The following is a 13091-nucleotide window of genomic DNA, read 5'->3' on the forward strand; positions in this document are numbered from 1 at the left end:
AAGCTAACAAATATTATAATTTTACTTGTGTTAAATATTTAAAATTATTAGTTTATCTTAGCTTTACATAATTGGCTTTAGGAATTTATAAAGACTTCTGGAACACCCCAAAACAAACCAAATCAGCTGTTTAAGCCTAGAGTGTCGCCGCCTATCGTTTGTATTGTGAATTTTTCAACCCTTGGAGAGTTCTTACCCTGGAATTCTCCAGTTGTAAATGCTATTCGCCGGTCAGCTGTTCAACCCCCGCAAATTTGGCAACTGTCAGCGGCGCCCTCTGTCGGCCATCGTCGGGACCAGGCAGCTGTCAAAGTGGCAAAAAAATCAATACCAACCCCCAACCCTCCTCGTTAAAAATGTAAATGCGAAAAAATTCAATACTGTGCAGCCAAACGCGACGGTCGCAGAGTTCTCCACTCACAATCGCTCTCCCCGCTTTATCCCCCCAGTACGTTATGCTCCGGATCCGGGAATATAGCCCAAAAATCGGTTAAAGATTGAGAACGGTTTTCGAATCGCCCCGACATCCCCAGTGAAATCCCCAGTGAGGGCAACTTGCGAACCGGCAAAAAAAAATAGTGCACAAGCCTTTCCAGTGAGTGAAAAGTGTCCAAGTGCTTGAGCATTGAGATATAGCAGTCGATCTTGGCCAGATCCGGCAAACATATGTCAAGAGCAGGGCGCCAGCAACAAAGCTAAGACGGCGGCGTCAGCGTCGGCAGAGCCAACAATTTGAATGTCCTGTCCGTGGAGTTCAAGATTGCGGTGACCGCTCCTGTTTTTGTTGTTGTTGGTGGCAGCAGCAGATACAACAATGAAAAGGTGAGATTTATTTAGCAACGTACACACTTTAACTAAAATAAACGATTTTCGATGGCTTCTGGAGGCTTAAAAGTTTCTGGGGTGTTGGCAAGACAAAGCAACTTTTACTTCATAAATATAATAGGGGGATGGGAGAATCCTATCAAGTGTTTTCTATAGTTTTAGTAATTTTAATTTTTCAGAAATAAATGAATTGGCTTTGACAAGCAAATTCTTGTATTACTATGTTAGGCCGTTGCAAAATTTCAATACTGTCTCCTTCGACACTTAATATAAAATATTACAGTCTTACTAATTAAAACCTTTGCCAAGAATGGAATTAAGAAATAAAAATATGTTTTAATAATAAAATAAATAATATAATTCATAAATAGTTGGTTAAATATGTCTTAAATTGAAAGCAAAAATATATATAAATATATTTACAACAAATATTTTTCTTTAGTTTTTCTAATTTTTTAAGTTTTTTTTTTTAAGTTTAATGTTTCTTAGAAAAATTTTCAAAAAAAGTTTTCGCGTTATATTTAATCCGTAAATTCTTTAATAATTTTATTTAATGTTAAAAAGTTATATTTAAAATTTATAATAATGTAAAATGAAATTTTGCTTTTAAAATTTGAGGTTCATTTGATTTCTTTTGACGCTATCAGTAAACAAGAATAAAATATGCACCTGTAAAATTTACAATCAAAAGTGTTCTATGCTAAGCCTTAGTCAAATTTAATTTTTCTACTCCAATATGATATATACACGGTTTCAATTTGTAGCCGGTTGGCAGCTAAAATACAAACATCCCTTGCCCACTTCGGGGCGAGATCAATTTCGATAAATAGAAATTGCCAATTAAATGTGAAATGTAAATTGCCCCCGAGCGACAGTCGAACAGTTCACAAAAAGTGTCCCGGGGCCAAGGGAAAAGTTCTCCGCTGGTCACTCGCATCCGGTTTTTGGTCCTGGCAAAGTTTTTGTGCAGCTTGTGATGTCTGCCGCGCGATATGAGAATTGTAACTTTCGGACCGTTGGACCGTCTGACTGTCTGTCGGTGCGTCCGTATCATTAGGGCAAAGTTGGCCTGGCCCACTCAAGTAGTTGGTTTTTATATGTACGAGATTTCTGGATTTTTTTTTCAGCTGCTCTGCCATTAATTATGAATGCTGAACTATGCCAAAGTTTTGCAGACACCCCCCGTCGCACTTTGAGCTGCTCAATTGTTAAACCGAAATTCATAAGTCGTAATGACTGGCTGGAGGAGCAGGAGGAGGGACGGGGATGATGTGCCTTTTGGTGGGACAGACAACTTGAAGTTTGCTGCGGATGCGGACGTTGCAACATATTTACAACATCATTATCAGCGTCGGCAGCGTCAAAATGCCATTAAATGTGTAGCCTAGCCTACAATGCCTTTGAAGGATTACACACCCGCCCAGGAGCGCCTCCTTGTTTACTCACACACTCCCACTTGCAGAAAGAAAAGGAACGAAACGGAAAAAAATGTGCAGCTTTGTCAAATAGCAAAGAGCGCGGAGCAGCAGTGAATAGTTGCTGCACAGGGAACAAACTTTGAGCATTTTACAAATAATAATCACATTAAAAAGTGTGAATAGTTGATATGATTATAAAAGGATCGGACAACAAGCTGAGCTTCTAGGATAAACACACTAAAAAAGCTTGAGAAATTACAAATTAATTATCAGATTTTCCTTTCGAACAGTGTAAAAAAAGAGAAATTCCCAAATGACACAATTATTATTATAATATTTCATCAAAAAACTTTTTCTATTTTAATATTTATCAATCTGAAAAATACTTTATAATTCTCTTCTTATAAATTTTATTTAACTAGGTTGAAAATATATAAAAAATACGTTAAAAATATTATTTTGGCTTTGGCAAAATAAGATATTTTTTCAAAACCAACTAGATGAATTTGATATATTTATAATTGATAAATCTGTTTTTATTAGCCTGGTGTTATAATGTTTTTAAGAAATTTAATTTAATTTAGTCAGTCTCTAAGAATTTTGGTACTTTTTTTGTGTGCAGTGTTGCTGCTGTTGGTGTTGGTGTTGCATTTGGTGTTGTTGCTGTTGCAGGAGTGCTGGCGGGCATTGAAAAGCACGCTCACCCACACATGCACGCACTGGCAGTCAGTCAACAGCGCGCTGCCCGCTCCCTGCCCCTCCCACTCAGCCCACTCCGCCCATTTCTCCCCTTTTACCACCCAAAAAACCGCCCCCTGACGATGGGCGCCAAAGTGCGTTGCATACTTCGCTTCTGCTTCTTTTTTTGCACGCTTTGTTTGACTGGGATTGGGATTTTCCCCAACAGTTGTACTCACTCTGGTAGTTGTTGTTGTTGTTGCTGCTGTTGTACACATTGTCACACAGGCAACAACGCACACGCAACAACAAGTACGACAACTACAAAAACACAAGCAACAGCTCAAAAAAAGAAAAAAAACTTTGCCACGTTAACTACTGACTGGCTCCGGCAAGGCGACAAAAATGTTATTTTTCTTTTAATTTATAAGTTTTTTTAAATTGTCTTATAGTTTTTTAAATTATTTTAGATAAAAGTATTTTCTTCTTTACAAATACCTTGAATAAACCTCTATTAAATTAAAATATTACAATACTATATCACTGCCAGGACTTTAAAAACCTTTCAGAAAAATAGAAATAGTCCTTAATAATTATATTACTTATTCAACTTAAATGTTAATAATTGAACTTGACTGCAAACACAAACGTTAAACTACGGAAATACCATAAAAACAAATACCTTTCATGTATTAGAACCACACTAGTTCAATTGTAAGTTTTTAGATACTTGCAAATTATTTAGAAACAATTTGGGTAATTATATTTTTGTTTGTTGGTTAGCTGTGAAAATAAAGTGACTTACAATAATTATGTATTTTACTCAGTTTTTTTTTTGACGCATTTGCTGGTGCCACGACGACATTCTGACGTAGCCCTGCACCAATTGCGAGTGTGCGCCTAAGTTGGGGCGGGGAAAATGGTGAAAATGAGGATGAGGGGGCGGGGCAGGACAGGCAGGAGTTCTCTGGCGGCGGGAAGGGTGTTAATGAGCAACATCGCAGTGGCAACGACTCTGCTTAGTATTTGTGTTTCTTCATTTCCGGATTCCACATGTTGACATGCTGATGATGTTGGTTAACTTCTGCCCAGGATGATGGCGATGATGAAGTCACCAGCAGAAGAAGGAGCAGGAGCAGAAGCAGCAGCCAGTCTGTCATTCAGTGAGTGAGTGGGTGGGCGGGCTGGTTAGTCAGCTTTGTTTTGCTACTCCACTCGCTGCTTGTTTGTTAACGCTGCGTATGCGTAATTTTCATATTATGTAATTTTAACGCGCTAAATGGAAGCTTAATTTGATTAGGGCGCCATAAATGTGTCCTGTTCGCAGAGTGTGCCCTATATTGACTTGTTGGTTGGACTCTCGTCGAGGTGACGCATATTTGACGCAGTTTCCCAGTTGTCCCCCCAAAAAAAAAGAGGAGACTATATTTACACCATCTCCAAGCCACCGGCTTACATCTCCAGTTTCCCATTCTAGCTGCACAGAAAGAAAATAATGATGATATGGTTAAAAATTGTATTTATTTTCCATTATCGTTAAACTTTAAGGTGATAAGCACGGCCATTATATACAATGTATAAATTAAGTTTAAAGTGTGGTTTTTCAGTTTTTTAATTCTAAATTAAAGATGCGGACATTCATCCACGAAAATTTCTCTCTGTGTATTGGGATGCTGTCTGATGAGCTCATATTGAAAGTTTTTGTGCTCTGTAGGGCGACCTAGTTTATCCAAAGCCAAATCAATGTGGTGGCCGCTGCGGCGCCATTTGCACTGCCGACCCTTTTGTGCATTTACTCTGTTTTCCGCTCTGCCCTGCTCGACATTTTCCGGGTTTTTCCTCCGCTTGTCTGTGCTCTTTTTTTTCCTGTGCAAACAATTTCGCCCGGTCGCCTGGTCGGGCGTTATTAATTGAGCTTTTGATGCATAGCCAGTATAACGATTGTCCCATCCCAATTCATCTGCGATCCGGGCCAACTCATCCATCTGTTCGTGTGCACTTAAAAGGCTACATAATTGTTTTTACCAAATTGAAATTTTAATTGAATTCGTATTGGAATTGGACTCAGACTCGAAATCGAGAATGCCGCAGTTATGACTTTAAGTCGTTACCATTCCAGCTTAGAAGACAAAGCCAAAGAGCAAACAGCAGCTCAATTTCCATTTGATTGGGGAACACAAAAATTAAAAATTTAATACGCGTATTCGTGGAGCAAAAAAGCCGCATAGGCATTTCGTTTTATTGTAAGCAAAGCCTCGGCAACAGCAGCAGGCCCATTGACATCATCGTCGTCATTATGCACATTATCCACATCAACAATGGCTCAACGAGCGGCTGAATGAATCTCAAGTGGGCAGTCAGCCCCGCCCCTTCATTTGGTATAGATACGTGCACCGATAGATAGATAGATAGATGGATAGATGGCTAAAGGGATAGATGAATGGGTAGATACCTATCGCAAAAAATTGCATGATTCAGTTTGTTTATTTACAGCAAAATAGTAAAGTTGGCGGATAACTCTGTTCATTCCAAATGTTAAGAGTTCTTTAGATTAATCAATTGAATAATTTGCATTGCAGCAGAACCGATTCGCAGACATAACACATTGCGGTGGCGGTTGAGAAGAACGGCATGGTGAAAATGGAATCCACGGAAGAACAGGATCGAAAGCTAGTATTGGAGTTCTGTCACCTGCTAGAGAAGTCCAAGCAGCTCTTCAACGGGCTCAGGTGAGTGTGTTCAAGTACTCTATTTTGAGTTCACATTTAACTTACAATTTACATCCTTCACAGGGATCTGCCCCAGTACGGCCATCGGCAGTGGCAAGCCTACTTCGGCCGAACCTTCGATGTCTACACAAAGTTGTGGAAGTTCCAGCAGCAACACCGCTTGGTACTGGACTCAAAGTACGGCCTGAAACGCTGGCAGATCGGCGAGATAGCAAGCAAAATTGGCCAGCTCTATTATCACTATTAGTAAGTTTGGGAGAATAAAAATTTATAGAAAATACCTTGAGATAGAACTTTGAAGTTTCCGTTAAGTTAAAACAAATGATACGATTTTACCTTTTAACGCTATTATTTGAAAACCCTCTAAACTTCTTTAAATATAAAGTTGAGAGGTAAAACCATAAGCTGAGCTTAGAAAAAATATTTTTTAAAAATAAACAAATTTTAAGAACTAGGAAATTTATTAATTATTTTTGATACTTCAAATTTCAATAAGTAAAATAAAAAACATTTTGAAAGAAATCTATGTTTATTATATTTTGGTTTAAAGTTTCGAACGCTATAATATTTTTTATGATTTTGAGGTTTTATATTTATATTAAAAAGAATAATGTCACTACCTAAATTACTAAACCTTTTACGATGTCTCATTTTGTTGTCCTGTTTAACTATCTATTTTTTAGCTGCCCATTCTAAAAAAAGAGAAACTAAGTGAAATAGATTTACATTTATAATGTGCAATTTTGCTAATATGGTTAGTAACTGGCAAACCTTTCTTTGCAGCTTAAGAACCAGCGAAACCAACTACCTGAATGAGGCGTATCAGTTCTATGCGGCCATTAGGGGCCGGGCCTACTACTCGCGAGCGGCCAAGGAGGATCGGCCGGATCTGATGGTGAAAAAGCTGCGGTATTACGCCCGCTTCATTGTCGTTTGCCTGCTGCTCAAGAAGATGAAGCTGGTGCGCGAACTGGTCACGGAGCTGGAAAAACAAATACAGGAGTACACCAACACGTAATTACATAGTGGCCCACTTTTTGACTCCGTATTAATCCCCAGATTTCCCCGCAGCTACGAGCCGGAGGATCATCTGGAGTGGTCGCTGGTGCTGGAGGAGATCAAGGGCTTCATCAAGGCGGAGGCGGCGGTGGCCGTCCTGCACGCCGACTCCAATCCCATCATCCTGTCGCACAGGTGAGTCGTTGTCACAGCCTCTGTCCGTACACGCGTTATTGCCCGTGCTTTCGTCGGCGGAGGAGGAGTTTGGACAGCTTGTGGGTGGCCAGGTGTATAGCCATAGCCTCTATCTGTCCGCATATGTCTATATGCCCTGTTCTGTTTGCGTAGGTATACGAGTTTTGCTTGAGTTCCGTTGCCGTTGATTATGTTCATTTGTTGTGCTTATCACAGAAGACTTGAAACACCAAAGAACACTCACCGTTGTCATTTTGTCACGCACTTTAACCATGATCTCTGTCCCCAAACACCCGCCAAACCAATCACAATTCAGGTTGGGCCATGAAATTGCTGAGTTTGTTAATAATGAAAAACTTGTTAAATAATGTTGTAACTTTCTTAAACCTTTATTGTATTTAAACTTTTCTCTGTTGTCATTTGAGATTAAATTGAAATGATTCAAATTATTTGTATACTTTTTAAATATCTTTAACATTAGAAAATATTTGTAAAAATACACAAAAATTCAACGTCACACAAGGGGATTGCTTAGCTGTTTCGAAGTGTACCATGATTTAAAATAATTACCGTTTCAAAAGATAAAAATTTTTTAATCTTGATTCTATGAATTATATTAACTTAAGCAATTTAAGCTGAACATAAAATTTAAAGTTCATTTATCAATTTTAACCAGAAATGATTACTGTTGGGGTGCCAGAAAAATCAATATGTTTTGAAGGTATACATAAGGTATTATTATAATTTAAAAAAGTGCTTAAAAGTATGCAACAAATATGAAAGTCTGTCGATTTCCTTTGAAAGACTACTTACATTTTTTTCTTGCATACATTTGGACACCTAATGTGATTTCAAACCGTTGTGATTTCTTTGACACCTCTTATAGTTATTGATTAAGTGGGGGATTCAAGTTTCATTGCCCGACTGCACACACACTCCACAAGATATTATCGTTTCATTATCATTTGGTCCCTGATCCCCCGAAACAGACTCCCACCCCCGTACCCTTGTCACCTCATTAGTGCGCCGCATTCTCAATTCTTCTGTGAAAGCACGGGCCCCGCCATCCGCCTGAGGACGAGTGCGACTACCCCGACTGATGTGTCCAGTGGTTCCGGTTCTAGGTTGTCGCCGCTGACGACGCCGCCCTGCGAGCGATCGCCGCACATGACGCTCAGCCTGCAGGAGATCCTGATCGTGGGCTCCGCCTGCGAGCAGGCCAAGTTCTCGGAACTGACCATGGACATGTTCCGGATGCTGCAGACCCTGGAGCGCGAGCCCACGGAATCGACCACGAATCCGCTGAGCATGGCCCACGGCCTCCACGGGCACGACGCGAGTCCGGCGGCCAGCCGGATACCGCCGTACGGTGTGCCCGGCTCCAAGGGCTACATGGAGAACGGCCGGGCCTTTCGAGACAATCCCCACAAGTATCTACTGTACAAACCTTCGATTAGCCAGCTGCTGGTGTTCCTCGCCAGCGGCACCAAGGAACTGCCGCTGGGCGGTGCCCTGCTCCTCTACATGTCCGCCGATGGCTGCTTCTCAACCACCAAACATCCCGAGGATTGTGAGTACAAAGCCAATAGATAGGGTTGGTTGCTCGATATTATTAATTATAATAGGGTTAATATTGAAAGTTGTTTAACATATAGGCATATTTTTCATCTTTTCTGTTAAGAAACTTAGTTTCAAATGGCTAAAAAGCCAACATTATATTAAACATTTTAGTGGATCAGATTTGTCCCAGTAATTAGATTTAATATTATTTATTTTGCTGAACTACATTTTTTGACTGACATATATGGCCTTGTACTATATATTGCAACGCCGAAGTCTTGAATTCTTGGTGCATCTCTTTTTTTATATTTATATTTATATTTTATTTATAATTTATTAAAGAGAAAAAATGTGGATTAATATATATTAATATAAATATCCTCTTAATATTTATTTTAACCTTTATCTGATCCGTGACATTTATTTTTCCCAGTTGGTTACGAGTTGGGCGGCCTGGGCACCAGTGTTAAGCGGGACAGCGTGGACGGAGGAGGACTGTCGTGCCGGGGCAAGTCGTATAAGGAAAACCACTGCCTATATCCGGGTGATCTATATCCGTTCACCCGTCGACCCATGTTCGTCGTGATCGACTCGGACAACTCGTTTGTCTTTCAGCACATACCGCGCTACTTTGGCCAGCCGCTAGTGGTGCTCATGTCGCCGCAGGATGTGCCGCCCGCATTTCAGGGTAAGAACTTCTATACTTACTACTGGGTTAGTCCCTTCTAACTATTGCAATTCGATTGTAGCTGATGTCCAACACCATGGCTCGCTGTTTACATTGTTCCTGCACTCCCCGCTCACCGCCCTCTGCTACATCTGCAACGTTGGAGACGTGCCCATCCACCATTGGGAACGCTGCCAGACCTACGTGGATCGCTTCATCACGGAAGCCTCTCGCCTGGTCACACGGTGTCGCATCGATGAGATCGAACAGGGCATAGGATTTATAGGTGAGCAAGCCTTTCTGGTTGAAACACACGCAGAATTCTCAAGATAAATACACTTTCCAATTTGAAAAATATTTGAAAATTTTAATAGTATTAAAAATGGGTTTTTTTTTAAAGTTAGAAGCAACTGAAATTTAAAAACTACGAAGCTATGTCTATTTTACCATTTGTCTATTTTACCATTTAATCCCAAAACAGACATTTGACATATGGCATATACATACATATCCAATTATCAACTTTTATGGTTGCTAAATAACAACAATTATCTAGTCTTAAAAGCTCGAAACGATAAATTGTCAATGGTATTAAATTGTAGTTATTTATTTTATAAATGAGATAAAACTATAACAATTAATGTGTTTAGTTTAAACTAAATACAATTAAAAAAGAAGAAATGCAATGTAATTCATTTCTGTTTTCAGACTCCTCCTATGTGCAGTTCTTCGGCGACGACTTCCTGCGCACCCTGATCCTGCGCTTCGTCTTCTGTGATGTGGTGCTCCGACTGCACCGAGGATTCCGGGGGCGGCACATGCGACCGCGATGCGAGCCCCAACTGCCGGCGAACGAACTGCTGGAGCACCCCTCGCTGTCGCACATCATCTTTCAGCTGGCTTCGGCCCTGGATGTGCGGGGTCACTTCTCGGAGGGACCGGAGTGCGACTGATGACTTTTCGTGGCCGTAGTCCTAGTCGTGGCCGTGGCGGTCGGCATGCGACAGCAGCTTTGCCAGCTGATCGAGAGGCAGTTTTCCGGATGGATGCTTTCGCTGTACAATACTTTTCCGCTGGGCTGGAACTGGGCCTGAGATCGGGGGCGTGGGTGTCGGTGTCCATGGGTTTCCTTTCCTTGGCAGTGCCCCGGCTGCCGGCGTAATTCATTATAATAAGGCAACGCAACGTAAATGCGTTATAATACGGATATAAATATATAAATACGAGTATAATATATATATATAATATATGCATATATATATATGGATAAAGGTAAATTAATCAAGTAGCTAGTTTTCTTATATAGTGCGTCGCGCAATGGAAATGGTCCAATGTTAGTTGCTTAGCATATACATAATTAATGATAACGAAGATATACATACGTGAAATCAATGATATTCAGCCGATATTGCTGCAGCAACTAGTACAGCAACCACAAACATGTCAAAAGAACCTAACAAACGATAACTGCCAAAAGGAGATGAAACAAAAAATTTAAGAAAAACGAAGCCGAAGATCTAATCAAATTTAGTTTGAGCGATAGCGGAAAGTTTTTACGAAAATTGTGAGAGGGGATTTTTTGTATCGGGTCTAGGAACGCCTGATCGGTAAAATAGGTAACTTTGTCATACGCAGCGAAAACATTTTAGCTTTTATACAACCGATATTGAGAGAAACCTAATCGAAAGTGAATTACGAACACGACACACTATATAAGAAAGGGAATGCGTTTTTTATGCATTGTACGCGGCGCTCATAACAAATTTAAATTACGAAACCAGAATATTATTGTACGTATGTAATATTGCATATATGTATCTATTATGATTACAAGATGACTGAAAGTTACTGTTTCAACAAAGGAAAAAAGAAAACAACCAAAAAATGAAGGCAAAGTTTAGCAAAAGTAATAATAAATAACAACTTATACATAATGCCCTAGTTAAGTGAAACATGGAAAATATACAAAATATATTTTGCGTATGTTAAAGTAAAATACAAAAGCCCAACCAACATTTTATACGAAAGGAACGCATACAAAATTTACACTTTAACTAACGAAAGAATATCTGTTCTTGAATCATTTTTCCAAAATGCCGCAAAATTCCATTTCGGTTTTCGGTTCAAACTGTGAATTGGAACAGGTCACCGTAATAATAAATATTTATGATAACATATAGTTACAAGTCACACTAACTCTATGGATTTATAGGCAAATGATAAACGCAATATTGAAAGTTACAAAATTATATATAAAGCATATATATTTCAATACGAAAATAAAACTAGTTGAACGCATAGTAAATTACTTGATCATTTTTACAAGACAAGCCGCAAACAAAATCTTAACAAAAAATATAAAAACAATTTAACAATTACTTTACATCTATTATTTACTACGGATAATATGTGCATTTTTATATATTTAAACGAAAGATAAACAAATTTTACGCTAGTTACAAACAAATTTTTCTGAAGTCTTCAAGCAGCCGTATTAAATGAAAAACTACAACAATACGAAAATAAAACTAATTTATTCAGCCGAGTTCTTATCAACTTATTCGCTTTGTTAACTAACAAATTGTATAGCTTTTTCACAATTTCGTTTACACTTTTTGTACATATAGGACAAATACTAAAAGAATCGTTGAAAGAACCAAATTATATCATTCACACTCATTGTATCATTTCCATTTAGGTTTTTGTACATTTTGAGAACTGCATTTACGAAATAGCGAGAACAAGTAAGGTAAAAAAAAACGAAAGAATTGCAAATAATCAGCAACATTAACCACACACTCACACGTAAACAAAGCCCACAAACGAGAACATCTAAACATTATCATAAACAAATTGTTTAAACGACATGCAACACCGTCAAAGTCACAAATCACATACAAATCGAAAAGAAAAACATAAAGAAACGATAACAAATCTAGCAAAGCCACAAAAGAATATTATGAAAATGGAACGGAGAACGAGAAAGTGTATGGAAGTTTGTATGAAGTAATAAGAATAAAGCACACGTTTGAAAAGAAATTCGATTTTTAATGCTTCTCCAGATCCAGATTACGTAAGACCCCCAGTGTAATATTTTATCCACTTGAGGTGGGACGAAACTCTTGTGGATATGTCTGGCACCTTCAGCCTACACGCGCCATCGAAACCGTGAGACACAATTCCCACCAGCGTTTTGGAGCCATCGTCCAGGACCATTGGACCTCCGGAATCCCCTCGACATGGCAGACCCGCCCTGGAATCGATGCATATGAAGGAGGCGGGCACGACCTTCCTGCCCTTGCCTTTTAGTTGCTTGTTCCACTGCCTCTCACACTCCTTGTTCGCGATGATGGGCACCCGGATGTACTGAAGGACACTGCTGGGCTGGTGCTTGCTGGTCAAACCCCATCCAGATATTATGGCCATGCGACCTGCATAGGTTCTCTTAACGCTAGGCAACTTGACGGGTTGTATATTCCTGTTGAAAGTGAGCTTCTTCGGCAGTCTAATCAGAGCAACGTCGTTGATCACGGTCTTGCGATCGAATTTACTATGCACGGTGGTGTGGCTCCTGTTGACCACGATTTCATCACCAGGGAAATTTTCAACACTGCCAACGTGGACTAGCACTTTGGATCTGTAAGGTGAAGAAGTAATGTTATAGCCAATGTAAGTTTAATAAAATATTTTGTACAAACTTACAGCTTAGCATGTGGATCCTGCAAGCAATGGGCTGTAGTTAAGATCCATTTTGCGCTTAGGATTGCACCACCACACAGATTAGGTTCATCAATGGCGCCTTCAAAATAGCACAGCAATCCCACTTGGTAGGGCAACTGTCTAGCCTTGGCAGCAGTGCCATTCATAATTCGCAGGGAGCCGATTGCCTGGGCCAATCCCAGAGAGAACTGAACGATAAGGCCCAGCTGAAGGATCATTTTAACTGATTTATGGCTCTAGCCATTCAGCAGCTTATATATGGACTGTGCTCGTGGTGTACAATGATTGCCCTCGATTTAT

The 13091-nt window shown here is 39.6% G+C and overlaps 2 protein-coding genes across 5 annotated transcripts; one reads left to right on the forward strand and one right to left on the reverse strand.

Moving 5' to 3' along the window:
• Positions 1 to 313: 313 nt before the first annotated feature.
• On the forward strand, positions 314 to 10653 carry LOC108142606 (protein SCAI). 4 transcript variants are annotated; one of them, XM_017266577.2, is made up of 9 exons: positions 314 to 822; positions 5501 to 5650; positions 5714 to 5896; positions 6434 to 6664; positions 6722 to 6844; positions 7954 to 8414; positions 8838 to 9092; positions 9154 to 9357; positions 9780 to 10653. In XM_017266577.2, exons 2-9 carry the CDS (start codon positions 5553 to 5555, stop codon positions 10022 to 10024), a joined length of 1800 nt encoding a protein of 599 aa, XP_017122066.1. In that variant the 5' UTR covers positions 314 to 822; positions 5501 to 5552; the 3' UTR covers positions 10025 to 10653. The 4 variants fall into 4 exon arrangements, with proteins under 4 accessions (XP_017122066.1, XP_017122069.1, XP_017122067.1 ...); XM_017266580.2 differs by having other exon boundaries at positions 7969 to 8414; XM_017266578.2 differs by having other exon boundaries at positions 6434 to 6652; positions 6710 to 6844.
• A 933-nt stretch (positions 10654 to 11586) lies between these two features.
• Positions 11587 to 13011, reverse strand: LOC108142608 (brachyurin). Its single transcript, XM_017266582.2, has 2 exons — positions 12774 to 13011; positions 11587 to 12708 (listed from the first exon to the last, which is right to left on the reverse strand). Exons 1-2 carry the CDS (start codon positions 13007 to 13009, stop codon positions 12141 to 12143), a joined length of 804 nt encoding a protein of 267 aa, XP_017122071.1. The 5' UTR covers positions 13010 to 13011; the 3' UTR covers positions 11587 to 12140.
• Positions 13012 to 13091: the final 80 nt, after the last annotated feature.

Source organism: Drosophila elegans, unplaced genomic scaffold (assembly GCF_018152505.1).
Source record: "Drosophila elegans isolate 14027-0461.03 unplaced genomic scaffold, ASM1815250v1 contig_208, whole genome shotgun sequence".
NCBI lineage: Eukaryota > Metazoa > Arthropoda > Insecta > Diptera > Drosophilidae > Drosophila > Drosophila elegans.

What these genes read in the sequence shown, in the direction of transcription:
- LOC108142608 (XM_017266582.2), bottom strand. Translation starts at nt 13,009, where the DNA reads ATGATCCTTCAGCTGGGCCTTATCGTTCAGTTCTCTCTGGGATTGGCC. An exon ending in CAGGATCCACATGCTAAGCT is followed by an intron (nt 12,709 to 12,773) that starts GTAAGTTTGTAC and finishes TTCACCTTACAG; the next exon opens with ATCCAAAGTGCTAGTCCACG.
- LOC108142606 (XM_017266577.2), top strand. Translation starts at nt 5,553, where the DNA reads ATGGTGAAAATGGAATCCACGGAAGAACAGGATCGAAAGCTAGTATTG. An exon ending in CACCAAACATCCCGAGGATT is followed by an intron (nt 8,415 to 8,837) that starts GTGAGTACAAAG and finishes TATTTTTCCCAG; the next exon opens with TTGGTTACGAGTTGGGCGGC. An exon ending in TGTGCCGCCCGCATTTCAGG is followed by an intron (nt 9,093 to 9,153) that starts GTAAGAACTTCT and finishes ATTCGATTGTAG; the next exon opens with CTGATGTCCAACACCATGGC.